We start from the raw sequence: 27058 nt of genomic DNA, 5'->3' as shown, positions 1-27058 counted from the left end.
ATGCCAGTGCTACGTTTCCATGTGATAGCCGGGGCCTAAGGAGAGGGTTGGCTAGCTAGCAAGATTGAGGAAAATAACAAGTTGAAATGAGGATGCCAATTCCATCTACCTAAGGCAATCCACTACACTACATTACATACGAATTCTGAGTATCATCATGAATTCAACATACCTGGCAATCTTCGCCGCCTTTGCCGTCTTCACAAAAACTCACTGGGGCTAAACCCGGAAGATAAAACGCCGAGCACGAACAGAAATACGAAACTAGCGAATAAACCAGTAACGTTACAAAACCAAAGTGTATCCGCCTCTTCATTTTATCGCGGACACTCCTGAAAGTTTATATACCTATGTCAAAGGAGAGTTTCCCTTCTTCTGAGAAAAGAAAATGTTTGCTATTTGTACACTAATAGCTAGCTAGCTACGCCTTTCTACTGGGGACGCAGTAGCTGAGCTGACCTGTCTGTCTGGCTCACCGTGCTCAACCAGCTATAGTGACGTCCTTGCACCGGAAGTTTAAGATTGTACGTTCAAAATAAAGCCGTATAATAAGTAATCTGTTTAGTATGTAGGGTGTATACATTTGTAGCTGCTGTTGATACACCCATTGTTTTTTTGTAAGATACGTTTAGTATAAAGATGATTATAAACGATTACATTTTCAATCTTAGCAACACGTTCATCTCCAATTGTTTTAAGTTGAAAGGAAAATAATCGGACGTCGGTTCTGACCGACTTGACACCGTGGAAGTAGTTGACGTTGCTTATCGAATTCTCCATAAACATCCTTGTTTTCTTTTTACGAGCAATAACGTTTCTGCACATAAGTTAGAAACAACGCGTAATGAAAGAAGGTGTATCTGTGTTTTATTAACCCATCCAACCTAGACATAATATATAACCCCAAGACAATACAGTCAGTACACAATACAATCACCTCGAGTCCTTCTCGTACCCATTCAATATATTAATTTTTAAAAGTCTCTTGAAATTGCTCATTGTTGAGTATGAGTTCATCTCTTCACTGCAGCTGTTCCATAAATTAACTCCTTTGGTTGTGATGCAGTAATATTAAGCATTTGTTCTATAAGTTTCTTTTTAAATACCTAGAAAACCCGCAAAGGGTTTATACACCCTGCAAGTATCGGTCTAGCTCTTGTAGAAAGTAATAAGTGCATGTACATGAGTACAATTTTGTAGGTTATTTTACTTATTTCTTCATTATACTTCTAGAGAAAATATTGTGTTTTTAACTTAACGTTACATTTTGTTGAGTTACTTTGCAGATTCACATTTTCACATTTCACATACAAAACATAGATCAACCAACAAAATATGACGCATTGTTGAAGGTTAAGCTACCCGGCAGTATATAAAGTAGTTCATATTAGCTCCACCCATCAGCAATATTAAAATTGCAATGCATCAATATCGATCATACAAAATATATCTAATAATGTAACACTTTGAAAGGGGCAATTGGGAAAAATGAGTTATTTTTTACCTTAAATATATTTTGCTGTACTTATTTTACCCAAGTCAAATTTTGAATGCAAGACTTGTACATGTAATGTCATGCCCTATTTTCATGTGGTATTACTAGCCTATTTTAATTACATAATCGGAGTACTCAGTGTTGCCATATAGTGACTTTGGATGTTGTCCTGTCTGGTGAGAGGGGAGGAGTGTAAACAAGAAGTTGTGAATAGAGCCATCTGATGCCAGGACTTTCTTATGCCCCATTTAATACCGTAGCCTACAATTCTCTCTCAAGGAAGGAAGTTGCAAGTGACAAATAAGGAAAAGCGTGAGTAATGATCTGTCACTGTTACAAAACAAGAAGTTAACCTTATTCGCGTTTTTTAACTGTAGGTGGCAGCCGTACTTCTTAGGGTGTCTGGTCTGCCGGAAACAGAAAAGAAGAAGAAGGAGGAAGGCGAAGAAGAAGAAGGGAGAGGAAAAACTAACCGTTGCGCACCATCGCTACTAGCTTTAGCTTACACAAAGCCGCGTTAGAGCACAGTCTGGTAACACAGCTGAATGCGTGCTTGCATACGTATTACAAACCACATATCAGTATTGCCTTGTTATGTTTTTAAAGTAGAGTGTTGACGTTTGTAAAGCCCGAGTACCCCATTAGTCGCTTGAATACCTGCTAACTAGCGTTGGCCAAGTAACTAGCTAAAACAGCTGGCACGTTTATCGCCATTTTGCGCATTCAACCGCCCAAGACTTTCGCCAGAAGCAAGGTAACGTTAATCACCACAGACATGTCTGTATACCGAGGGCAAATACAACGTTGCATGCTTGTGTTTGCAAATGCAAAATGTTCTAATGACAATGCACGACCCTTCTTTTGTTGCAGGTGGTGGATTTTGTAGCATGGCAGAGGCAGACCGACCAGGAAAGCTCTTCATCGGTGGACTGAACACCGAGACAACCGAGAAGGCCCTGGAGCAGTACTTCAGCAAATATGGCAGGATTGTCGAAGGTGTGAGCGGAACTACTTTTGGCTATTTTATTCTCAATTCGTACCGTGGTCAACACTAGTAAACTTGTTTAACGTTAATGCAATGCTGTTTCAGTTATCCTTCAAATCGACCAGTTTTTGCTGATTCGAATTGATGCTCATTTTCGAATTGGTTGTTATGAATCTGTGAATTTGGTATTCATTTTGAATAATCGAGCACAAGCCATTTTATTTTTATTTTACGCTCGTCCCCATTTTGTTTACTTAACATGAAGCCTATTCTCAGCTAAGGACTTGTTTACTATTAAGTTAAGTTTCATCTTGCAGCAGGAAATGAGAAAAAATCTTTCAACCATGAAGGGGACACATTAGTTGGAACCGTAAAATGGGGGTAGTAATAAGAGCATGCTTTTGCCATCCTTAAACTGTTGCAAGATCATTGTTGTGCCTCTGTCAGAGAATAATGTAATCAGCTTCATCCATCACTAAGCACAAGCTCTCCTCTCACTCTGTATTTTTGCATTTCAGTTCTTCTGATGAAAGACCGTGAAACAAACAAATCAAGAGGCTTCGCTTTTGTTACTTTTGAAAGTCCGGCTGATGCAAAGGATGCAGCACGCGAGATGAATGGAAAGGTAAGTACAATCTTTAATCAGCCATACTCTTTAAAAAATGTGCTTGTAATTGTAATTCTTCTGCCACAGTCTCTTGATGGTAAGCCTATCAAAGTGGAGCAAGCAACAAAGCCTCAGTTTGAGAGTGCTGGCAGGCGAGGACCTCCACCTATGCACTCCCGCAGTCGTGGTCCACCCAGGGGCCCCCGTGGTTCCAGGGGAGGCCCTGGTGGTATGAGAGGCCCATCATCCAGAGGTAAATTCTTAATGTATTTAATCAATTGAGTTTGTACAATAATACAATGTGATATTGTAAAATATTGTCATTGAATGTAGTTTTTGAAAATCCTCTTTGGAGCTTAGTATGTTAATATTCGCATTTCTTGTCTGTGAAAAGACTACTATGATAATTCAGGGAATGTAGAACCCTTCTTTAAAGGGATGTCATCCAGAGGTCCCCCTCCCATGAAGAGAGGACCCCCAGTTCGTAACGGAGGTCCCCCACCCAAGAGGTCTGCCCCATCTGGTCCCATGAGCAGAGGTAAGTGTGCTGGCTGTGTAGACGTAAACAGATTTTATAGCCTCCAATATTCACTTATCATCTAGCTCTCCTGCAAGTACCCAGATGGGCTGCATGCATCTCAGGGTTATTTAGTGATTCATGAGCCAGTTTGTCATTACTTTGTGTGTTCCAGCCCCCATGTCAAGGGACAGGGATCCCTATGGGCCACCCCCTCCTCGCAGAGACTCCATGTCCAGGAGGGATGATTATCCATCACCAAGAGATGACCATTACAACTCCAAAGATAGGTGGGACACTTAAATATATAGTTACATTATACATTTGTGTGGCACTTATTACCCAATTTCTCCAGATTTTGTTGAGCTGAAATACAAGTATTTGGAATATTTGCTTCTGACACCTCTACAGTGTTTTGTTATACGCTAACTGTGGCAAAAGGTTTAACTTAAATGAAAGTTGTAAAGAACATTTGAATCCGGATTAAAATATGATGTAATCCAGATTACTAAATGTTATCTTCTTAAATGTTAATCTGTTACCCTTCTCTTACTTTATTGGAAAAATCATGGGCAGCTGAGTCTGAGCTATCCTGTATCTGAGATGATAAAACTCTGTTAACACTTTTCAAATTACTTTACTGTAATAAAACCTAACTGTATAGATCTTTGGCACAAACCATATAGAATTTTCAACAAATCATGGTTACAGCTTTGCCAATAATTGTGCTATGTTTCACAGCTACTCCAGTCGGGATTATAATTCCAGAGATTCAAGGGACTATGGACCTCCTCAAAGAGATTATTCATACAGAGAATACTCCAATTCCAGTTCCAGAGATGACTATGGCTCAATGTCAAGAGGATGCAGGTAGGAGTACGGGTTCATACAAAAGGTTAAAGATTGAGCTCAGACCACACCTGGTCCTTTTTAAATAGCAATGTTCCTATTATGCAGTGACCGCGATGGTTATGGGGGAGGCCGGGAACCCAGAAGCTATATGGACCGTTCAAGCGGTGGCTCCTACAGAGATTCATATGATGGTTACGGTAAGATATGACTCCACGAGTATAATGACGACAGATAACCACTGTGGCACAAAGAAGACCTGCACAAATGACCAACCAAATCATATCATTGACTACCGCAATCTCCAGTCACAAGACACTGCCGTTTTACCCTCCCCAGAGGAAACGGAATTTCAGGCAGCCTTTTTAAATCTTTTTTTCTTTCCCTTCGCTGCACCCCTGACCTGCAATCCAACTTGCATATTTCAATGTGTTTAGAAATGTGACCATTGGCCTCTCAACTGAAAAACAAAATTATAATCCAAAGCTGTGTCCACAAATCGGTGCATGTTACCGCTGCATTCTGCAGTGTTTGTGGCAATATTATGCTGAAATAAAATAGAGTATTTAATGTGCCCCAGAGAGATTGCAACCATATGGAACCCCAAAAAGTCCTTGGAAACATCTGTTGACCACTCGGTATGTGTTGCCTAGAAAAGCACTCCCTCAAGGAGTAACGTTCAAAAAACCATCAAGACGACTCTGAAAACCTCGTCCTTACCTGCAGTTCTAACACTTGGAGCTCTAAAAGGAAAAATGGCTTCTCAAATCAATGGCATGCTGAAATGGGTAACACTGCCCATTTATCCCCTGTGCTTGGATATGTTACTGCCCATATCAACTAAATATCTGTTAAACTTAAGATCGATGACAGAGGAGGAACACACACCAGTGTTGGAGAAGTGCTGACTACGACAAAAGTACAGCTGAGAGAGAAGATTGTCGCACAGTCGTAGCCACGATGCAAAAAAACAAGTAATAATTTACCCAAGTTTCAACATGACATTCTTCAGGGTATTGAGGGACAAAACAGCTCAACATACATTACATAGGGGATAGGACAGAGATGTGCTCTATCATGGGGAGGAGTCTCCTCAATTACATTTACAAATTGTAGGAGGCTACCTGATTCATATGCCATTTTAATAAAAAAATAAAAAATAAACACATTAGAAAAGCAGTTTCGTCAAAAGCTTAGGTTATACAGTATATTAAAAAGACCTCCATGTAAATATCTTAAAACGGCTAAACATTAGAAAGGCACAATATATTTGAAATGTTAGGTTATATAATGAATCAAAAAAAGTCTGCATATAAGTATAACCGTCTACATCAAACTGCTTTTTTAAATGGCATATGAATCGGGTTGCATGCTCCTCCTACAATATGTGAATGTAATTGAGGACACTCCTCCGCATGATAGAGCATGGCTGTGTCCAATCCCCTATTTAATCTGTTGAGCTGTTTTGTCCCTTAATACCCTGAAGAAGACTCATGTCAAATGTTGGTAAATTATTAAATATTTTTTTGCATTGTGGCTACGAGTGTGCCACTATCTTCCCTCACACCTAAACTTTAAGATCGATAACATGATGGGACATTCAAACATGTCGTCCATTAAATTAATCTGTCAGAATGACTTCTATTGGCGAAAAATGAGCACTTCACAGTGCAAGAAAATGTATAAATTGAACCTTGCCAATTACCTGACCCATTGACCCTGCAGGTAACTCTCGCAGCGCCCCACCTTCACGGGGTCCCCCACCAGCCTATGGTGGGAGCAGTGGAAGCAGTCGTTACGATGACTATGGCAGCAGTTCCCGGGATGGCTATGGCAGTCGTGACAGTTACCCCAGCAGTCGGAGTGACCCATATCCACCTAGCCGTGGTGAGCGAATGGGCAGGCAGGAGAGGGGCCCAGCTCCCCCTGTTGAGAGAGGCTACCCTCCTCGTGATTCGTACAGCAGCTCAAGTCGTGGAGGGCCACGTGGGGGTCGTGGTGGCAATCGACCCGATAGAGGGATGGCTCGCAGCAGATACTGAACTGGACTTGGAAGTCTCATTAAAGCAAACCTTAGTCACCGTGCACAGTTAACAAGTATTTTGGAAGAAATCTGACAAAACAAACTAGCCATGTCTAAATCTGTGGAATATGAAGCTTAGCTTTGAAATGTAATTTGACTTTACCAGTTTTGTTTTTTTTATGTGTAAAAGTTTTTTTTTTTGTTTTTTTTTTAGTATTTTTCCTGCTCATGTAACAGTACAGTTACCAAGTGAGTGTTAGTTTTTGTACATTCAGTGCTGTTGGAATCTGCAATGCCCTATTAGTCTGGCTTTCCTACTCTAATAAAGCTTTTAATTGTACCTTCACCACTGCTCCTCGATTTTCAAAACAAGACCAGACCGTAACATAAATGTTAATTTGCAACATGATCTCCTTTTTACAACAATCTCTGCAAAGCATAGGTGAGTCTTTGCTCCTGCTTTATAAATAGTCAAGTGACTTGAGTTCCTTCCTAACACAAATATGCCATCAACTGGACGCTGCTGTTTTCAAGGGTTAGGCAGATGTTACTGTCAAAATGTTCCAATGTAGTTTCCTTGGAAATGGATCCATCACCCTAGAGCCATTTGATGGCATGCAACGACAAAACCAAAGACAACAACAACCAAATGCAACTCGACTGGTAGTCAACAGCTGGTAAGCAAAGCAAACCTCATTGTTTCTCATCTGTAAATGAGTTTCTCATTGTCCTGTATTGCAATCTCCCCTCAAAGGGTGATACTCAAGACAACTTTTGCCTCAGAGGACAAAAGAAAAAAGGAGGCCAACTGAATGTCTTTTCATTGTAGTGCGTTTTCATCAGCTTACATTGTCAAAAGTGCAACAACATCCCAAGAAGTTTCGTCCCTTTTTCAGCAATGAAAGTTTAACCACCATTTTGCCAACTGAACCCTGAAAATGACCCTTTTTGCCTAACCAATCGTCCAACCTCAGTAAAATGATTGGAGCATTTTTAAATCATAAGTAAAGATGTCTTAAGTATTTGTAAGGACTATTTCTTGGGGGAAATGAAAAGCCATATTTAAATTAAGAGCCATTCCCAGTACCGAAACCTTTTCTACAAGCATGCCAATCCAAACAATGGAGACCTCTGGAAGAACACCATCGTCCTAACTGCCAAACCGGAAACAATCGCGCAAGCCAATTCGCAGTTGGACCAAAAACTATAAAAATAATTTTCAGATGTTTTATGAATACATGATTAAGAGAAGGGCAACGTGTTAATTTTGTGTTCTCATTGCAGGATGAACATTCAAGGCAACTGCTCTTGCAACTTAGCTGAATTGTGTCCTCAAGTTGTTGGACCAATGAAACCACAGTGCACCAGTGCGGGTATGTCCACCAGACTAATTGTTGTACTCTTTTCAATAAGTTCTTCACAAAATAATGTTATTTTTTTGTGAAAATGTACTTTTGAAATGTTATAAATGAGTGGATTTATTATGATGTAAAATACAACTTATGTAATCAGTCGTTTGTAATGTCTTTCAGATGCCGGCACAGGCTTCTGTTGAGAGTGCTGGTTGAATCTTCAAGTGGAAATGCGTGTTGAATGTGGGAAGAACACAGGCTGAGGATTTGCTCAATTTAAAGTGTTAATGTTTTCAATAAATTGTTTAAAAGAACCTTTTGTTTACTCAATTTTGTCCCTTCATGAAAGAAGAATGCAATTAGCACTCCTAGCATTCCTGAATTGGTCACTATAGTTTTTAAATGGGGCTTTGTGGTACTTGTAATAATGTTTGTTTTTATTTATTTTACCTCCATTGTGATTTAAGCTACTCTAATGGTGATCAACAAGTATTTAACATCAGCTTTTACCTTACTGAATTTTTAGATATATTGAGGCAATCTTGTTTCCTCCTGCAAATATCACAATTTTGTATATGGCAATAGTCACACAGCTTGTTTTGCTGTCAAAAAACTTGAACGTGACCCAATTTGCATCCTGATCAAAACGTTTAACTATTGTGAAGATGCTATGGGGTTCAACGCTACAGTATTACAATGAATGTTTGCAGACTATTTACATGCCAGGCCCACTGATTATATATCCTGAGGTGGAACCGTTTTCTATTGCGAAATATGCTGATGCACGTCAGATATCAGTTCCCTGATGGTGTTGCCTGATCTTTGCTGCATTTTAACTTGTAACATAACATTTGATAAAGTGCCCTCTGCCAGCATGTGGTCCTCTGCAGAGGAGAACTACTCCTGTCTATTGTTGAGGTGCCTATTTGCCAGTAGGGGTGATCATCAGATTTGCGTGTGGAAACAGCGTCGTCCTTCCCCCACTGCCTCTTTTTTTACTTCTAGTAGAAGTGCGGATGTGAGTTGCATATTGATACGGAACAGGCCGCCAGTTTTTGTTTTTTTTTGTAGCAATGCGTGCTTAGGCAATGATCATTTTGTGGAGCTATGAATCCAGAGGAGCAGACTGTAACGTGGTTAATATCACTAGGTGTGCTCAGCTCGCCTAAAAAGAACATAGCGGACCCGGAGGAGTTTTTGAAAACATCGTTGAAGGATGGGGTCGTCTTGTGCAAACTCACGGAGCGGCTCATACCTGGTTTCACTCCCAAGGTGAGTTGTTTTAAGTTAACTTAAATCAACAAATGCCAAAAGATCGACGGCTCCTGGGGAAGGGAGGGGTTTGATGAAAATGATACCGAGAAAAACTTCTCCCTGCAGCAGGCCTTTCGTTTATCTAGCTCACAGTACTCGAGCCGTGAAGTTTTAATAGCCACCTGTGCGTTTATGTATAATACCCAATGCATCGAATTACAGCTGCATTTGTTGAGTTTTCAGATATGAGATTTCAAGATGTGGTTTCCTGTGAAGCGAGGAGAATGTTCCGCATTCTTGACATGATCGAGTCGGTGTGAACACCCACCAAAACAGGACAAATTCGGCAGGAACAGTGCATGAAACATTACACACAGATCACATTGGAGAGATCGAGCAGGGGATTACATAGGACTCGATTTTTAAACAACTTTTTTGGCGTGATAAATCAACGTTAACAACACGCTTAGCTAGTTTGATGAGATGACAAAGTTGATAATGACAAATAACAGTTGCAAAGACAGTACGTCACTTCCTACTGAAAAGCTTCTTGCCGGTTTAACTGTCTATGGTTTCTTCTAGGATGGCGACGGTATGTCCCGCCCTCTGCCGTATTCTTCCTCTGATTGGCGTATCCTGGTTTTCTTACATAAAACTAACCAATCTCACTCATCATGCATTAACTTAACCACGACTACTAGCCGATCAGAGACAGAGTATGGCGGGTCATGCCTTCCCTGTGCCTTCCCCATCCTGGGGAACGCAAATTTGCTCTCCTTTGAAATTAGCGGCATCAAAAACCGGAAATGGTAACTTCGCTCTTGTACGATTTCCTACATTGCCTAGTTTGTTGCGCTTTCTGTTTAGTTGGCATACATTGCTCTAAAAAGAACAGTGGACTTTACTTACAAGCAGCGAAAAGCCAAACGTGTCTTCCATATTTCGTTTTCGAACCTTGCGACGCGGTCGTTAATAAGAACTTTATTTTGAAAGTTTGAAAAGTGAGCGGATGTTTTGCTTAAATCTGGCTACTTTGACGTATCTGTCTGTGGTGCTGTTAATGGTTATGTATGCATGAAGGAGACGCAGGAAGAATCCACAGTTATTTTGTTAACTGTAGGTTACCACATTCTGATATGATACAACAGTGTTAGTGCTTGAATGTGTAACGTTAACTCAAATTCCAGTAATATCGGCCTTGGATAAGCGCTTGTGTCAGATGTCTGTCTGACATACTAAGCCGTGGTTTGTGTTTATATATTTATTTCGTGTGTGTGCTCAGTATTCCCAGGATCCGAGAACTGAAGCCGACTGCATTACCAACATCAGGGAGTTTTTAAGAGGATGCTCGTCCTTGAAAGTGGAGGTAAGTTGCTGTCAAGTTTCATGTACAAGAGTATGATGTTTTGACCTCTCTCTTTTCTATTTCTTTACTTAGCCCTCTAAACGCGCTGCAGTTTACACACAAGACTTAAACACACTCTTGCTTGTGTTATGATCTGCTTACCCTGCTGGCATATGTTTTCCTTTCACGTCCATGCTGTCAGTCACTCCCACTGACCAGACAGGAAGGTAACTTTTCTGACAAGTTGTTTTCAAATGGCTACAACTTAGATTTCATCAGTGTTTACTTCCCTTTTTAAATTCCCTTTCTCTTTTATACTGCAGTGTCATTGGCATAACGTTTTGTTGCTGCAGGTTAAAACAGTTCCCCAGGCATACACTGCAGGGCTGTATTGCTAAAAAGATGTCCTAATATTGGAAAGGGGCAAATCATTCACAGATGTTGGGCGTTTTCTCTGTCGCTGTACCAGCCTGTTTGTGACTGCCAAACTGGACAGTAATTTCTCCTTCAGCTTTATAAATAGTTCTTTCTGGTCTTGAGTCACATCAGTTGGTTTCTTTAAACAGCTAATTGAGTCAGCTAGCTTGGCTCACTGCAAAGTCAAGTGGTTCAGTAGTTCTGCCCAGCTGGCTTGTTATGTCTGGGAGGTCCCCTTTGCTTTTATCCACCAACCCTGCTATAGCCCATAATTAGACTGTTTGCGGCCAGCCAGTAGCTCATGGGCAAAAGTTAATGGAGAGCCACTGTCACATGTATCAGTCAGGGGATGTCTGTGGTGCTACAGCGAGCCCTACCCATCCTTTGAGCCAGTGATGTGATCATGGTTAGAGAACTTTTTCTCTCTTTTTTGCCATAGCAAAAAGTGTCTGTTTGTCCAGTGACTGCACAAATAGAGCAGTCATACTGCTTTCACTTCTGCTCTGAGAGGCTGAAAGAGGAAGCGCCAATTACTGTTCAAGGCTACTGTTTGTTTTTTTTTAAATTATAACCAGCATCAGATTACTTTTATTTGCTCTGATTTCATACACAACTACAGTCATTCAAAGTAGCATGTATTCATAACATGACTCATTCAAACTACTGGCTCTAACCATGGTCAATATGTCAATACTGGCAACATCAATACAGTGATGTAAGGCCTAAGTACTCCATTTTGTTTTATCAATGCAAATGGGGTTTTCCAGTATTTTCTACTTTTAAAACCAGTGGCACAAATCATTATCCATAACAGTGTGTTCTAGCTCTTTTTTTATATGATGAAAAGCAGGCTGAGTAATCCTGTAGACCCTAAGGGTTATCCCATACCCAGAGATGGAATGGTCACCCTTGCTTTACTCTAAATTAGGTTCTTACACAACTCCTGACCAAGGCTGTACTACTCAAACTTTATATTTAAAGATGTTTTATTTAAAATGTGAAACCTTATCTGCTGGAGGAAAGAAGATAGCCGTTTGAGTGTGTGTGTGTGTGTGTGTGTGTGTGTGTGTGTGTGCACAAATTGCAAATGAGTCTGGCACTGTCTGTTTATTACAGAACACTAAGTCACAAAATATGGGTCATGCTCAACATGTCAGTTTTTATCTCTGTCTTGTTATAGGCTTATTCATATCCCCATGTGTGCTTCATTGTGTGTGTCTCTCTCTATTGTTTGTGCTGCAGCCTGGCATGAGTCTCTCACGGTCTCTGTGTACACTTATCGACGCTACCAGTAGAAAAACCCATCTAATTTTGACTAACTCTTCTTCCACATCTGATGGATTCCAGCTTGTATGAACCGATGGTTTTGGAGTTTTTGGCCTGATGCCATTTTCTGTTACTTTTCCATCCAGGGGTTTGAACCAGAGTGGTTATACACTGGCGAGAATTTTGGCAAGGTTCTGACCACTTTGCTAGCAGTCAACTTTGCCACACAAGGTAAGAATTTTGCAGTCTCTCTACAGTCATATGAAAATTTTTGGGCACCCCTGACAATTTCCATGATTTTCATTTATAAATAATTGTGTGTTTGGATCAGCAATTTCATTTTGATCTATCAAATAACTGATGGACACAGTAATATTTTAGTAGTGAAATGAGGTTTATTGGATTAACAGAAAATGTGCAATATGTATCAAAATGAAATTAGACAGGTGCATAAATTTGGGCACCCCAACAGAAAAATCACATCAATATTTAGTAGATCCTCCTTTTGCAAAAATAACAGCCTCTAGACGCTTCCTATAGCCTCTAATGAGTGTCTGGATTCTGGATGAAGGTATTTTGGAACATTCCTCCTTACAAAACATCTCCAGTTCAGTTAGGTTTGATGGTTGCCGAGCATGGACAGCCCGCTTCAAATCATCCCACAGATTTTCATTAGATTATGGCCAAATAACTCAATCTTTGTTTCATCAGTCCACAGCACCATATTCCAAAACGAAGCTGGCTTGTCCAAATGTGCGTTTCCATACCTCAAGCGACTCTGTTTGTGGTGTGTGTCCTTGTGAAAAGTGCGCTGAATTGTTGAATGATGCACAGTGACACCATCTGCAGCAAGATGATGTTGTAGGTCTTTGGAGGTGGTTTGTGGGCTGTTTTTGACCGTTCTCACCATCCTTCGCCTTTGCCTCTCCGATATTTTACTTGGCATGCCACTTCTGGCCTTAACAAGAACTGTTCACACAGTGTCAGAGGGAGGAGACTGAGAGAAACTCGAGGTTTCTTCTCACTCATTTCCTCATTCATTCAGTCAGTCTGTATCAGGCGCATTTTAATGCAGTTTGTTATCTGCATGAATAAACACTTAATAAATAAAACTTATTGTTAGGCAGATTATAAAACGTTTTTTTTTCCCAAACATGTCATGTCCTTTTGTCGTCGATCCCGTTGATAAAAAAAGCTTTATTACTTCACAGAGAGTTTACGTCAGGAGATGATATTGAGTCCCGACTAAATGTATTTTCATTTCCACATTTTTTCACAGTCAGATATGTAGATACCTTATCCGTCCTCATATCACTAACATCCACCATCGTGGACAGGCTTTAACATCCAAGCAGATTCTTTGTGTCGCATTACGTTTTTTTGCAAACGGCAGTTTTCTTTATTGGTGATGCGGATCATACTGTAATAGTAAAGCCACTGTATGCAGAGCCGTCAGAAAAGTGAAAAAAAGCCTCAGAATGGGATTAGTAGGCTATAGCTTACTTTTTCGCCCGCATGATTGCACCTAAATGAAATTATAGGTGTAATACAATTCCAGTTTTCACCAGTAATATTATAAGTTAACTGTGATCCATCCATCCATCCATCCATCTTCATCCGCTTATCCGGGGTCGGGTCGCGGGGGTAGCAGCTCCAGCAGGGGACCCCAAACTTCCCTTTCCCGGGCCACATTAACCAGCTCCGACTGGGGGATCCCGAGGCGTTCCTAGGCCAGGTTAGAGATATAATCCCTCCACCTAGTCCTGGGTCTCCCCCGAGGCCTCCTCCCAGCTGGACGTGCCTGGAACACCTCCCTAGGGAGGCGCCCAGGGGGCATCCTTAACAGATGCCCGAACCACCTCAACTGGCTCCTTTCGACGCAAAGGAGCAGCGGCTCTACTCCGAGCTCCTCACGGATAACTGAGCTTCTCACCCTATCTCTAAGGGAGACGCCAGCTACCCTCCTGAGGAAACCCATTTCGGCCGCTTGTACCCCTGGATCTTGTTCTTTCGGTCATGACCCAGCCTTCATGACCATAGGTGAGAGTAGGAACAAAAACTGACCGGTAGATTGAGAGCTTTGCCTTCTGGCTCAGCTCTCTTTTCGTCTAGCGGTGCGATAAATTGAATGTAATACCGCACCTGCTGTGCCGATTCTCCGACCAATCTCCCGCTCCATTGTCCCCTCACTCGCGAACAAGACCCCCAAGGTACTTGAACTCCTTTACTTAGGGGTAAGGACTCATTCCCTACCTGGAGAAGGCACTCCATCGGTTTCCTGCTGAGAACCATGGCCTCCGATTTAGAGGTGCTGATCCTCATCCCAGCAGCTTCACACTCGGCTGCGAACCCGATCCAGTGAGTGCTGAAGGTCACAGGCCGATGATGCCATCAGGACCACATCATCTGCAAAAAAGCAGCGATGAGATCCCCAGCCCACCGAACTGCAACCCCTCTCCACCCCGACTACGCCTCGATATCCTGTCCATAAATACTACAAACAGGATTGGTGACAAAGCGCAGCCCTGGCGGAGGCCAACTCTCACCTGAAAGCGAGTCTGACTTACTGCCGAGAACCCGGACACAGCTCTCGCTTTGGTCGTACAGAGATTGGATGGCCCTGAGAAGGGACCCCCTCACCCCGTACTCCCGCAGCACCTCCCACAGTATCTCCCGGGGCACCCGGTCATACGCCTTCTCCAGATCCACAAAACACATGTAGACTGGTTGGGCATACTCCCAGGCTCCCTCCAGGATCCTTGCGAGAGTAAAGATCTGGTCCGTTGTTCCACGACCAGGGACGGAATCCGCATTGTTCCTCTTCAACCTGAGATTCGACTATCGACCAAACCCTCCTTTCCAGCACCTTGGAGTAGACTTTACCGGGGAGGCTGAGAAGTGTGATACCCCTGTAATTGGCACACACCCTCTGGTCCCCCCCTTTTTAAAAGGAACCACCACCCCGGTCTGCCACTCCTTAGGCACCGTCCCAGACTTCCACGCAATGTTAAAGGGCGTGTCAATCAAGACAACCCCTCCACACCCAGAGCTTTAAGCATTTCTGGACGGATCTCATCAATTCCTGGGGCTTTGCCACTGTGGAGTTGTTTAACTACCTCAGCAACCTCCACCAGGGAAATTGATGCCAATCCCCCCCTCATCCTCCAGCTCTGCCTCTACCATAGAGGCGTATTAGTCGGATTTAAGAGTTCCTCAAAGTGCTCCTTCCACCGCCCTATTACCTCCTCAGTTGAGGTCAACAGCGTCCCATCCTTACTGTACACAGCTTGGATGGTTCCCGCTTCCCCCCTCCTGAGGTGGCGACGGTTTTCCAGAAGTACCTTGGTGCCGACCGAAAGTCCTTCTCCATGTCTTCTCCGAACTTCTCCCACACACGCTGCTTTGCCTCTTTCACGGCAGAGGCTGCAGCCCTTCGGGCCCCTTCGGTACCTTGCAACTGCCTCCGGAGTCGTCTGGGATAACATATCCCGGAAAGACTCCTTCTTCAATCGGACGGCTTCCCTGACCACCGGTGTCCACCACGGTGTTCGTGAGTTACCGCCCCTTGAGGCACCAAAGACCCTAAGACCACAGCTCCTCACCGCAGCTTCAGCAATGGAAACTTTGAACATTGTCCACTCGGGTTCAATGCCCCCAGCCTCCACAGGGATGCACGAAAAGCTCCGCTGGAGGTGTGAGTTGAAAGTCTGTCGGACAGGGGCCTCCTCCAGACGTTCCCAATTTACCCGCACTACCCGTTTGGGCTTACCAGGTCTGTCAGAGTCTTCCCCCACCCCCTGACCCAACTCACCACCAGATGGTGATCGGTTGACAGCTCCGCCCCTCTCTTCACCCGAGTGTCCAAAACATATGGCCTCAGATCAGATGAAACGATTATAAAATCGATCATTGACCTTTGGCCTAGGGTGCTCTGGTACCAAGTACACTTATGAGCATCCTATGTTCGAACATGGTGTTCGTTATAGACAATCCATGACTAGCACAGAAGTCCAACAACAAACAACCACTCTGGTTTAGATCAGGGAGGCCGTTCCTCCCAATCACGCCTCTCCATGTGTCTCCATCATTACCCACGTGCGCGTTGAAGTCCCCCCAGCAGAACTATGGAGTCCCCGACTGGAGCCCCATGCAGGACTCCACTCAAGGTCTCCAAGAAGGCCGAATACTCTGAACTCTTGTTTGGTGCATATGCACAAACAACAGTCAGAGTTTTTCCCCCCACAACCCGCAGGCGTAGGGAGGCGACCCTCTCGTCCACCGGGTTAAACTCCAACGTAGCGCGCTCAGCTGGGGGGGGGGCTTGTGAGTATCCCCACACCCGCCCGGCGCCTCACACCCTGGGCAACTCCGGAGAAGAAAAGAGTCCAACCCCTATTCAGGAGTATGGTTCCAGAACCAAGACTGTGCGTAGAGGTAAGCCCTACCAGATCTAACCGGTAGCGCTCCACCTCCCGCACAAGTTCCGGCTCCTTCCCCCCACAGAGAGGTGACATTCCCACGTCCCCAGAGCCAGCCTCTGCTGCCCGGGTCTGGTCCGTCGAGGCCCCTGACCTTCACTGCCACCCATGTGGCAGCGCACCCGACCCCAGCGGTTCCTCCCACAGGTGGTGGGCCCATGGGATGGAGGGATGTCCACCACGTAGCTTTTTCGGGCTGTGCCCGACCGGGCTCCGTGGCAAACCCGGCCACCAGACGCTCGCTGACGAGCCCTCCATCTGGGCCTGGCTCCAGACGGGGGCCCCGGGCTTCCTCCGGGCAGGGTCACTTCATCCCTTCCTCGATTTTCCATAGGATTTTTGAACCATTCTTTGTCTGGCCCCTCACCTGAGACCACTTTGCCTTGGGAGACCCTACCAGGAGCACAAAGCTCCAGACAACACAGCCCTCAGGTTCATAGGGACACACAAACCTCTCCACCACGATAAGGTGATGGTTCCCGGAGAAGAAGTTAACTGTGATTAAATATGAAATTAATACACTGTTAATGCTTACGCATTGACTCGAGCAACAATTTTCTCCCACACCAATTCTCTCTCTGTTGCTGCAGCAACCACTGTGTTGCTTTTTTAACGAAATACATGTTCAAACTCGTTTGTGCTCATGAGTGTTTCCGCCAACCCGTTTGTTTGCGGTTGTTACCATGGTGAATCGTAGTATCATGGCTCCATTCATGCTGCCTTTTTATTGTGGTTGTGCACGCGCCTGAACATACTCGGAGTTGATTGAACCAACTCATATCAGCTGTTCTGAAACTGAAAACTCATCCCATCTCAGGGTAAATCAACTCAGACATCAGGGTTAGACTCAGAGTTTGTTAAACCTCCTTCCTGAAACGGACCCCTGGTCATTTGAGAGTTGTTTTGAGGCCCCCATGTTGCCACTCTGCAGAGGAGAGTCAAAGAGAACAACAACTGTTGGTCACCTTATATACCTTTTCTCATGATTGGATGCACCTGTATATGAAGTTCAAGGCTTAATGAGCTCACCAAACCAATTGTGTGTTCCAATTAATCAGTGCTAAGTAGTTACAGGTATTCAAATCAACAAAATGACAAGGGTGCCCATATTTTTGCATAGCCTATTTTTCACATCTAATTTAATTTCATACAACTTAGTATTGCTACACTAAAAATCTTTGTCTGGAAAATACCCCAGTACTCAGCTTTTATTAGAAAATGAATGGCATACCACTGTGATCATTTTCTGTGACGACAGAGTATATTATTATGCCTCAGAGGGGTGCCTAAAATTTTTCATACCACTGTATGTACCTCCAGTCCATCATGGGAACTGCTTGATTAAAAAAATGTGTCCTCTCTGAAAGTAAAGAATTAAATGGTCGTGAGTAGTTGTATTAGGTCTCACGTTATGGTATCCTGTGTCTGTGTACTGCACAAAATGCTTCTTCAGTGCTGATCCCTCCCCTGTCACTTGATGTAAACATTCCAATAAACCAGCTTGGATAGTGAAAAACAATACATGTAGCTACATATTAGCAGTGGCCAGGTGATGCCTTTTTCCACATGTATGTCCTATGATGGTGGTCTTTGTCATTTTTCACAGACTATGTACTTGCAGCCATTGTAAATTATGATTGAGTGTGGTACCCATGGGCAGCTGGCATGGCAGTGTGTGTTTCTGTCATGCTGAGTGCCATATTTACTCATGTGCATCCGTTGATACACCCTGAATGATGTCCCCTTTTGTTTGTTTTATGCATTTTTTACATTAAGAATTAAGCTCAAAATTATGCAAAATGCATAATTAACATGATTATATTCGCACATACACTCCCTTTTCAAGTGCTTTTCTTCAAGAAGGACGCAGCATAAAATGGTTGGCAGTGCAGCAGGCCCACAGCAGTTTGGTGCTAATTACTTCGTGCGAGAGTCCTTGTTTTGGGGGCACTGAAGAGGTAATACCAGTCTCCCTCTAGTTTCCAGCTCACAGATGCACACGGAACCAGCAGCCTTAGAATTATTTAGTCAGCCTTTTTAGATCACTCTACCACCTCTGCATGCTTTATGATAATTGCATAATGTTCCAGGCTATCTGAAAACATGTGTTTTTGACATTCCTGTATGCAAACAGTGTAGCGGGATTGTGCCTGGAGCATAACATTAGTGCTGCGGCTAATCATAATCTTCACTTCTGATTAATTAAATAGTCTATAAATGTCAGGAAATTGTAAAAACAGTTACAATACAGTTTGCTAGACCCAGAGGTGACTTCTTCAAATAACTTTATTTGACTAACAGTACAAAACTCCAATTTACAGATATTCAATTTACAGTGATTGACAACAGACAAAGGAACCAAATGCTAGTAGCAGCAAACATTTGGCATGTTTGCTTAAAAAATGACTAAATTAATTCATTATTATCTAAATAGTTTTTGACCCATCAATTAACCGGCTAATTGTTTCAACACTACATGATATTATCTTCCTCTCATGAGATGTTACACTTGACTTTGTAAATGCATGATCAATCTTTTTTTAAGTGCACTTGAAGGGGAGTGTGATATGTGGACCAGAAGCCTCTGTAAGTACTCTGCCTCTGCTTGATATGCACATCTTTTATATAGGCTGGCTATGCCCAGCAGCTGTTCGCCAATCTTCAAAAGTGAACTTTATCTGAACTGGATTAGTCACAAGTTAGTTGATGTGATCAAACATTAAAGGCCTCTGTTTTTACTTGTGATCCTCTTCCAAGTCTGGCTTTGCTCCTGACATACGTGTTTCTTTGCTCAGAATTTAGGTTTGTTTAGGGTAAATGCTTTTGAACATAGCCTGCATACAACAATAACTGTGTTAACCACAGAGCATAGTTGACAGAAGGGCTTGTTAGGCTTCTCTGTGTGTGTTGAGAGTGGCATGTGGGATCCATGAGCCCCACCTGCAGTACATGATGTGGACCATCCGGCTGCCTTTAGTGTCATTTTTCATCATATCAGTTAGGCCTCCCTGACGTCTCCACATATGGAAAGCAGTAGGGAATCACCAGCCTTTTTCATCTTGACGTGTATTGCATATGTTCCAGCTGATGAAACAAGATTAAACAAAAAGTGTTACCATGAAACATAAGTTAATGTAAGTTAAAGTGAACTAAAGCATTTGTCTCTGAGTTTAACTCCTTTTATTGGATCTGAATTAAAGGTTACTAAGGCTATATTTATCTTTTATTCTTCTGTGATTTGCACAAGGATTAGACAGTAAACCTGGCTATGATCCTATTGGCATTTGATAGGGAGAGCCCTCAGTTAGTGGTTTTCTGCTTGTTAGCGTGTAAGAGGTTGCATGGCTGCCATGTGTCACTTTTCAAGTGAGTACTGGCAACTAAATTGATACCTCTGTCAGTGCACGTTAAGGACTGGACTTACACTGCAGCACAGCTGGCAGCTACTGACCCTAAATCACTGTTCCTCTATTGCAGCGGCACAGCGATGGCAGACACTGTAGAGGGGTAAAGTGTGGGTAACATACATTTAAATTTAGATTTTTTTTAACCACTTTAGATAAGAGACAGGTTTGAAGGACATTATGTGAAATGCATCAAGTTGTCAGAGTACGTATTTACTGAACCAACACTTTGAGACAGTATGAGTGATCACAGACATAATTTATATTATAATCTAAAGACTGCATGCTGCCTTCCTTCTTACAGCTTGTGTGTGTGTGTGTGTGTGTGTGTGAGAGAGAGTGTGAGAGTGAGATATTCTGGGGCTGCACCTGCATCAACTGTGATGATGATGTGTGATTTCGAGGTGAAGTTGTTCACCTGATTAGAACAAGGCTAGGGAGTCATACATTCAAAATATCAATGTAACTAAAATAAAAGAGGCTCTGTATTTTTCTCTGTTTGTCCCTAGACTGTGCTACTGAAAGGTCATGTTCACAGACCGGTGGCCACTCTCCTAGTCAGACGACCTCTTCACACACACTCTCCTCTGTCAAATCCAAAGGCTCTCTGCGTAGACAATCCAAATCAGTGGTATGGTCACCTCTTTATACAGTTCATCTACATTTCTGTCTTTCTGTTGTCTACTCAGTTCACATGCTTGAAACTGGTTCACCCCAGTTTGATTTTCCATATTTTGCAAATATTATACGTTGAATTTGTCCGATCATTTAGTTGTTGTACCTCCGATGACTACGCATTGCATTCCCTTGCACAATGAAGCACAACACATTTCATACAAAGCCAAATTTAAAAAATAAATAAATCTGCAGGTCAAAAATTGGGTAAATATTTTTTATAATGCAAGGTATATTATGCTCATACGTACAGATATTTTTGCTGATACACCCCATGAGATTTGTGTTTTTGTCGTTACTGTCCCTCTAACAGGAGATGTCTGAGAACGGTGGAGGTGGTCAGGTGATGGTGAAGGCCCGATTCAACTTCAAGCAGAACAATGAGGATGAGCTGTCATTCAATAAAGGTGACTTGATCCATGTGCTGCGGCAGGAAGAGGGAGGATGGTGGGAGGGCACACTCAACGGCAAGACGGGCTGGTTCCCCAGCAACTACGTCCGAGAGATCAAACCCTGCGGTGAGTTGGGCCACATAATCAGGAGTATGAATTCCATGTATTGATAGTGTATGGTATTTTAATGTGGTAGTGGGATTGAGTATGATAGTGCCATAAGTTTCAAAGGGAAGTGTAAAGATGGTGTAATAGTGATGATGCAGTGGCATTGTTCTGTTGATGGAAAGCTGCGATGGAAAATGGTCACGTTGCAAAATGGATATATAGTGGTTGCCTTTTTTAGTATTAACACTGAATGAAATCATTGGCACGATATAGGGATGTAACGGTATGAAAATTTAACCTCGTATTATCGCAGTATTTTTAAAAGTGTGTTCAATATGTTCAGAAAGCACTGAGGCATACACAAGCTATAAAAATATAGGCAATAAGCTTGTAAAAACTATTCAAAACTGTCTGCTGAAACACTGGCCAGCTGTAGGGTCTCGGGTAAGAACTTAAACCAGAGATGTCTGACTTTGAGATGCAGGAAGATTTATTTACAACTCCAACATAAAGTTAACTATGAAGTTGTATTTGACGTTACATGTGAAGTTGGATGTGGTTCTGAAATATAAGCAAATAATAACGCACATTAATAAGCATCTGACTTTGAACATTATTTACCAAAACTAAATGTTATAGCCACCAGCATACAAGAAACAATACTAAGAATTACATTCATTTCTCTGTAATAATTAACATGAATGTAACATATTGCTCAGTAACAAAAACTGAGAATAAGCCACATCTATTACAGCACACATATCCATAACGGAACAAACAGAGTAATACACCTTTATAGCTAAGCACGTGGCTCTACAGCGCTAGTCTGTTTACTGGTGATTGCACGTTGCTAGCAAACACAACCTGAATATCAACACATGGCTGCACAAGTAATATTAAACAATCTGCACATCTATCAGCTATGCAATAAGAAACGCAGCAACAGCAATATTATCAAGGCGATAATCTCTCTCTCTCTCTCTCTCTCTCTCTCTCTCTCTCTCTCTGTGTGTGTGTTACACCGGTAATTGTTGCATCCCTAGCACGATAGAATCTGACATAGAAATTCTGAGGTCTTTGACGACGTCATTACCTGAAACCGATTTCCCTATAATACTTTTTTTTTTTTGTCTTAAATTGGCTGTGTATAATCCCAAACAGATTTCAAAGATAGTTATCATGGTCTGGATATTCAGTATAAATGGTTTCTTTTTTTAATCTTTTGGATGATTATTATATATTAGCTCTGTTACTTATCTCCTCTCCAGAGAAGCCATTGTCTCCTAAAGGAACTCCGCTGACCAAGAACTACTATAGTGTGGTGAGTCACAATTGAGCAGCACATGTAAAAATATTTATTCTTTATGTCACTTTGCTTGCACACAAAAATGTGAGTTTTATGTAGATCTTAATACGTAAAGCAGGAATTTGTCATTCTTAGGAGTTTGTCAAAACGTAGCCTTTATTGCCATGGTCCTGGTTAAAAAGTGGCAAAACAATATATTGCATCTAGCAGAGTTTCCTCATTTTGTTTATTTTTCTGGAGGTATCTTGTTATTAACTTCGACAAATACTGTAAGTCTCACACACACACACTATCAGCATGGCATCACATTTTTTCTCACATTTTAAGTGAACTACAGATAATTGGTAAAAATAATAAAGAGTACTAAGTATTGTGGACTAAAAAAAGACAGAATTCCTCCTGATTTTCCTGATCATTAACCAGTTTTACCTAAAACATTTTACTTTTAGAAAATACTGTGTTTGCCTGGGATCTGCCAACATGAAGGTTCTGCTGATTGTGCTGCTTTTGCAGGTGGTACAGGACATCTTGGAACATGAGCGGGAATTTGTCAAAGAATTACAAACCGTGCTGAGTTGTTATCTACGACCTCTGCAAGCCAGCGACAAGTAAGAGCAATGACAAGGAGATGTGACAGATCCATTAAAGGGCAAAATCCCTTAGACAGAGGGCAACATGGATTACCATGGAAATCTCTATGGTTAATTGGATGATCCAAAATTCTTGAATTAGATTTCTTTTTTTAATTCAACATATGAAATTAACGTTTTCAGAAATGGGTCAATATTCTTGAATTTATTGAAATTGTAATCGATGATAATGCTTACTGTACTTTCATGTTTAACTTTCTTCCATCGTGCATGTTGTAGGAAAGCTGTATTGACTCCGTTAATGCTAAATGTGTGTATATTCAGGCTGAGCAGTGCAGACAGCGCCACCCTGTGTGGAAATCTGGAGGAGATACTCACCTTCCAGCAGGCACTATGTGTGGCTTTGGAGGACTGTACCAAGTAAGTCATGTTTAGTCTCGCTTTGCCAAACCATTCACACGTTGGCGAGCGGAGGAGGGTCTGGCTAGTCCACATAGCATTCCGGGATGGGAGAAAAAACGTCCACTGGTTTATTGGCATTTCTTTAAACCAATCACAATCGTCATGGGCGGCGCTAAGCTTCGCACCGAGCCGCTGTAAAATAGTCGTGCGAGAGAAAACTCGGATTGGACAGATAGTCTAGCTAGCTGTCTCAATTTACCCTGCAGTCAACCATAGTCCTCATAAATCCACCGGAGTTTAAAATTCCAACACAAAGAAAGCGGAAGGAAAACGGACATCAGCGCAAATACATGCGTCCGGCGGAATTTCCTGCGGCACCGGAGCTATCCCAGAAGTGGAGCGTCAAGGATATAGACTAGTCATGCTGGACACAGATCTCCATGAAAATGTTTATAGTTTGATCAGTTATATTCAATTAACGTATCTCAGTAGGGAGCAATGTTTGGACCACAGTCTGCAGCCTGCTGTGCTTCTTCTGTGAGACATAATCAAATGCCTTTTGACTACCATTCTTGTTTTCATTTATGTTTTTACAGTAGCTCATTTACTACACTGCACACATACAAAACATTACTGCCAAGTGTTCCGCAAAGCAATCATACTTGATTATATTTCTGCAGTCACTTCCTCCTCCCAGACATCTCTTGCTATTTATTTGTTCATGGTAGCAAAGACTAAAATTAAAAACAATGTTTGAAATGGGTAATTCGTCATAGTAAACCTGTAGCCTAATATATTTTTTTCAAAGTTACTATGTTTGCACACTTTGATTTGGTGCATCCTGCACTGGTGGGGAAACGGATATCCAAAGCTACTGGAAACAAATGGCTGCCTTGGGGGAAAATACATTCATACATTTAGAAGTTATGCTTTGGATAATGGCCGGTAGGAATGTGAAGTATGTACAATTTTTAATACTACTAATTTTAGCTTGAGGCCTTGAAATGTCTTAAATGTGTCTCAAATTCAGAAATCTTAAGATATTACGGTGTTGTAGTAGACTGGGTAGCCCGATCTGCCGGCGATTTGATTTTGCCCTGCAGCTCAGGCTGGAAACCTGTACCTTTTTGTCTATCCTGCTTCTGTTACAATTTTGCGGGGATCATTCACAAACTGGCGCTGGTTTAACACGATGACGATAGAGAAGCGACAAAGCAGCTTCTTGTTTACTTTCGGCCACCGAAGCGCAGCAACCCGTTGCTGTCGCTGCTACGTCACCCGGATCGTTGGTCTGATTGGTTGAAGGACTATCCAATTGCGTACAGAGTCATTTGAACTATGTCCGTTGATCACGCCTCTTGTGCAGTAGAAAATACAGTTCAGACTCCTGGTCTCCAGACGCTTGGTCTGATAGCCAGACTAGTGGTGTAGTGTTCTGATGAGAAATCCGTTGAGTATCAAAGACCTGTATTTGTCCAGGTTTTAAAACTGCAAGAACGATCTTGTATTCTACCTTTCAGTAAAAACGTCTTTGACAGGATACAACTTAACGACTTCCTGAATAATGGCTTTTCAGTTATTGGTAGATTATTCAGTATATCATCACTGCAAATGTTTCACTTCATCTCTTTGCATATCTCTCTTGTTTTCCCAACCCTTTCTTCACTCTTCCCACCTTTCTAACCTTGTCTCTGTCTCACTGACTTTGCAGAGTCCAAGAGGGCCAGCAGCGAGTGGCGGGCTGCTATTTAAACCTGATGTTTCAGATCAAGAATCTGTACCTGGCTTACTGTTCCAGCCATCCTTCAGCCGTATCCATCCTCACTGACCACAGGTCAGCCCCTGCACACACAAAACAGCATACCACAACAAAGAAAAGTCTGATTCTGAATCATGAAGATATTTTGAGAATTAGAATGAATAGTGCAAATGTATAAGCCCGCCGTCACATGACAGCTGTGTTAAGTCATTTAGTCTAATTTTCAGTTTGAGGTTTTTAGACTTTCGAATGCCTTTTTAATGTGGCTCACGGTGGCAAACTCACTCAACTGATGAAAGTAACGACTTTGTAGTAGCTAACAAGGTTTTTCCAAAACAGATATAACATCCTTCAAATTATGATGTAAACCAGCAGGGGTCACAAGATGAACTAAAGGGGTCATGAGATGATTTCCTGGGTATGAAATAAGAAAAGGAACTGCTGTCTTTTATTTCTCAGACTCTTCTCATATCTGAGTTTTGTTCTTGTAAAATACAGTATAGTTTGTACCTCTTTCTTTCCCTAAAAGTTTTCAAATGAAACGTTCTGAGAAGAGATAATCTCTATTTGATAGAACTGCTTAAAACTCGGACATGCACCCTGTAATGTGTTAGGGGACATAGGGGTTAAGGGGTAATGTAACCTAAAAATCTAAATGCCCTCACACTTTGCTTTCTTACCTGTCTTTTTCACAGTAATGTGTTCATATAGTTGAGAAAGGTTGACATGGGTCATTGTTCTGGAACTACTATATGTTGTTTTCTGTCGATGAGCTGTAGTTTTAGCTTTGTACCAGAAGGTGTCAGGCTTCCCATCTGTAAATGACGACTACTGAGATTAACCGAGTCTGTGCAGTTACAATGAGACCCTGTGTGCTAAAAGTTTCCTTATATCCAGTTACTATTAAAAAGTATTGACTGGGACCTGCTGTTATGAATCTGTATCGCATAGATCGCAGTTGCTGCCGAAATAGCAAAATAAAGTTTAATGATCCAATCTTGAGTAACGTAGAAGTGGTTTGTCAGATACTACATTGTGAGCTGCAGATGAGGTTGAGTTACACACAGGAAGTCGATTGTTGACAGGATACAAAGAACTGTGGTTAATGTAGACAGGCAAGCGAGGCACTTTTTCACAGTAAGCACATTTGCATTTCAGTTGCAGCCTTTTTTTCTTTTTTTTTTGTGACATTCACTCAATGTTACCAGTTAGGGTTGCTACAGCATACCATATGATTGAAGTTTTTATCATGGAAACTCATGAATGGTGTTACTTTCAAAGCACATTTTCAAGTTTGCCATGAGGTGACCGTGTTGCAGTTAAAAGGAAAAGTGCAAGAAAAGATGACCTAATTTGTGCTGCCTTTTTAAATTTTATTAGCACCATTACAATTGTTTGCGGTCTGTTCTTGCACCCAGTACAGACATAATATACTGTGTTTTTATCACAGTGTTAGTGGTTGTTACAGCAATGACAAATAAATCATATGAAACCACATGTGGTTAAAGATGAGGCCCACTAATGGTGTCATTAGAAATTCAATACCTATTCAGAGAGCTTTTTTATATAAATATATATATATATATATATATATATAGAATAGATGTTAATTGCCATTTGCACAGGTACAGGGCCGTACAGGTACATTTGATTTTCTGTGTGTTGCTCTTAGAATCAGCTCTACAAAAATATAAAATATAAGAAATAATACAATAAAAAATATAAAGCTATATAAATAAAAAAATAAATAAAGTAGAAGAACAATATAAAGAGAAAACCGCTGTAAGATAAATAAGGTTATAATTGTAAAAGTGCACCGGAAACATACACTGTG

General features: G+C 41.9%; 3 protein-coding genes across 10 annotated transcripts in view; 2 read left to right on the top strand and 1 right to left on the bottom strand.

Annotated features, from left to right (window-relative positions):
- tm9sf5 (transmembrane 9 superfamily protein member 5) overlaps positions 1-485 on the bottom strand; it is a 20617-nt gene extending 20132 nt beyond the window's left edge. The window contains exon 1 of one of the 2 annotated variants that reach the window (XM_078260367.1): positions 173-485. In XM_078260367.1, coding sequence (XP_078116493.1) covers positions 173-316 — 144 coding nt within the window. In that variant the 5' untranslated portion in view covers positions 317-485. The remainder of the gene's footprint in view (positions 1-172) is intronic. The other variant, XM_078260368.1, reaches the window with a different exon arrangement.
- A 1431-nt stretch (positions 486-1916) lies between these two features.
- rbmx (RNA binding motif protein X-linked) lies at positions 1917-8142 on the top strand. 3 transcript variants are annotated; one of them, XR_013502591.1, is made up of 10 exons: positions 1917-2249; positions 2366-2491; positions 2999-3105; positions 3175-3340; positions 3482-3625; positions 3780-3894; positions 4346-4474; positions 4562-4653; positions 7761-7849; positions 8009-8142. XR_013502591.1 is itself a non-coding variant. In XM_078260366.1 (9 exons), the coding sequence occupies exons 2-9, from the start codon at positions 2383-2385 to the stop codon at positions 6493-6495; spliced, it is 1152 nt and encodes a 383-aa protein (XP_078116492.1). In that variant the 5' UTR covers positions 1918-2249; positions 2366-2382; the 3' UTR covers positions 6496-6822. The 3 variants fall into 3 exon arrangements, 2 of the variants coding, with proteins under 2 accessions (XP_078116492.1, XP_078116491.1); XM_078260366.1 differs by lacking the exons at positions 7761-7849; positions 8009-8142 and adding an exon at positions 6179-6822 and having other exon boundaries at positions 1918-2249; positions 3509-3625; XM_078260365.1 differs by lacking the exons at positions 7761-7849; positions 8009-8142 and adding an exon at positions 6179-6822 and having other exon boundaries at positions 1918-2249.
- Positions 8143-8824: 682 nt separating this feature from the next.
- The window catches only part of arhgef6 (Rac/Cdc42 guanine nucleotide exchange factor (GEF) 6), a 32234-nt gene continuing 14000 nt past the window's right edge, over positions 8825-27058 (top strand). For 4 of the 5 annotated variants that reach the window (XM_078260357.1, XM_078260356.1, XM_078260355.1 and 1 more), the window contains exons 1-9: positions 8825-9100; positions 10365-10448; positions 12257-12341; positions 20502-20623; positions 20981-21185; positions 22436-22488; positions 22987-23081; positions 23388-23483; positions 25177-25299. In XM_078260357.1, coding sequence (XP_078116483.1) covers positions 8936-9100; positions 10365-10448; positions 12257-12341; positions 20502-20623; positions 20981-21185; positions 22436-22488; positions 22987-23081; positions 23388-23483; positions 25177-25299 — 1028 coding nt within the window. In that variant the 5' untranslated portion in view covers positions 8825-8935. Of the gene's footprint in view, positions 9101-9980; positions 10199-10364; positions 10449-12256; positions 12342-20501; positions 20624-20980; positions 21186-22435; positions 22489-22986; positions 23082-23387; positions 23484-25176; positions 25300-27058 lie in introns of those variants that run through there. The other variant, XM_078260358.1, reaches the window with a different exon arrangement.

This window comes from Sander vitreus, chromosome 10 (genome assembly GCF_031162955.1).
Source record: "Sander vitreus isolate 19-12246 chromosome 10, sanVit1, whole genome shotgun sequence".
Taxonomy (NCBI): domain Eukaryota; kingdom Metazoa; phylum Chordata; class Actinopteri; order Perciformes; family Percidae; genus Sander; species Sander vitreus.
Note: the sequence above shows the minus strand (reverse complement) of the source record. Positions and strands in the feature narration are given on the sequence as shown.

Excerpts from the sequence above, each read along its gene's own strand:
- rbmx (XM_078260365.1), top strand. The coding sequence starts at position 2,383 with ATGGCAGAGGCAGACCGACCAGGAAAGCTCTTCATCGGTGGACTGAAC. Across the intron at positions 3,341-3,481 it reads GAGAGGCCCATCATCCAGAG|ACTACTATGATAATTCAGGG; the intron begins GTAAATTCTTAA and ends GTCTGTGAAAAG. Across the intron at positions 4,654-6,178 it reads AGATTCATATGATGGTTACG|GTAACTCTCGCAGCGCCCCA; the intron begins GTAAGATATGAC and ends TTGACCCTGCAG.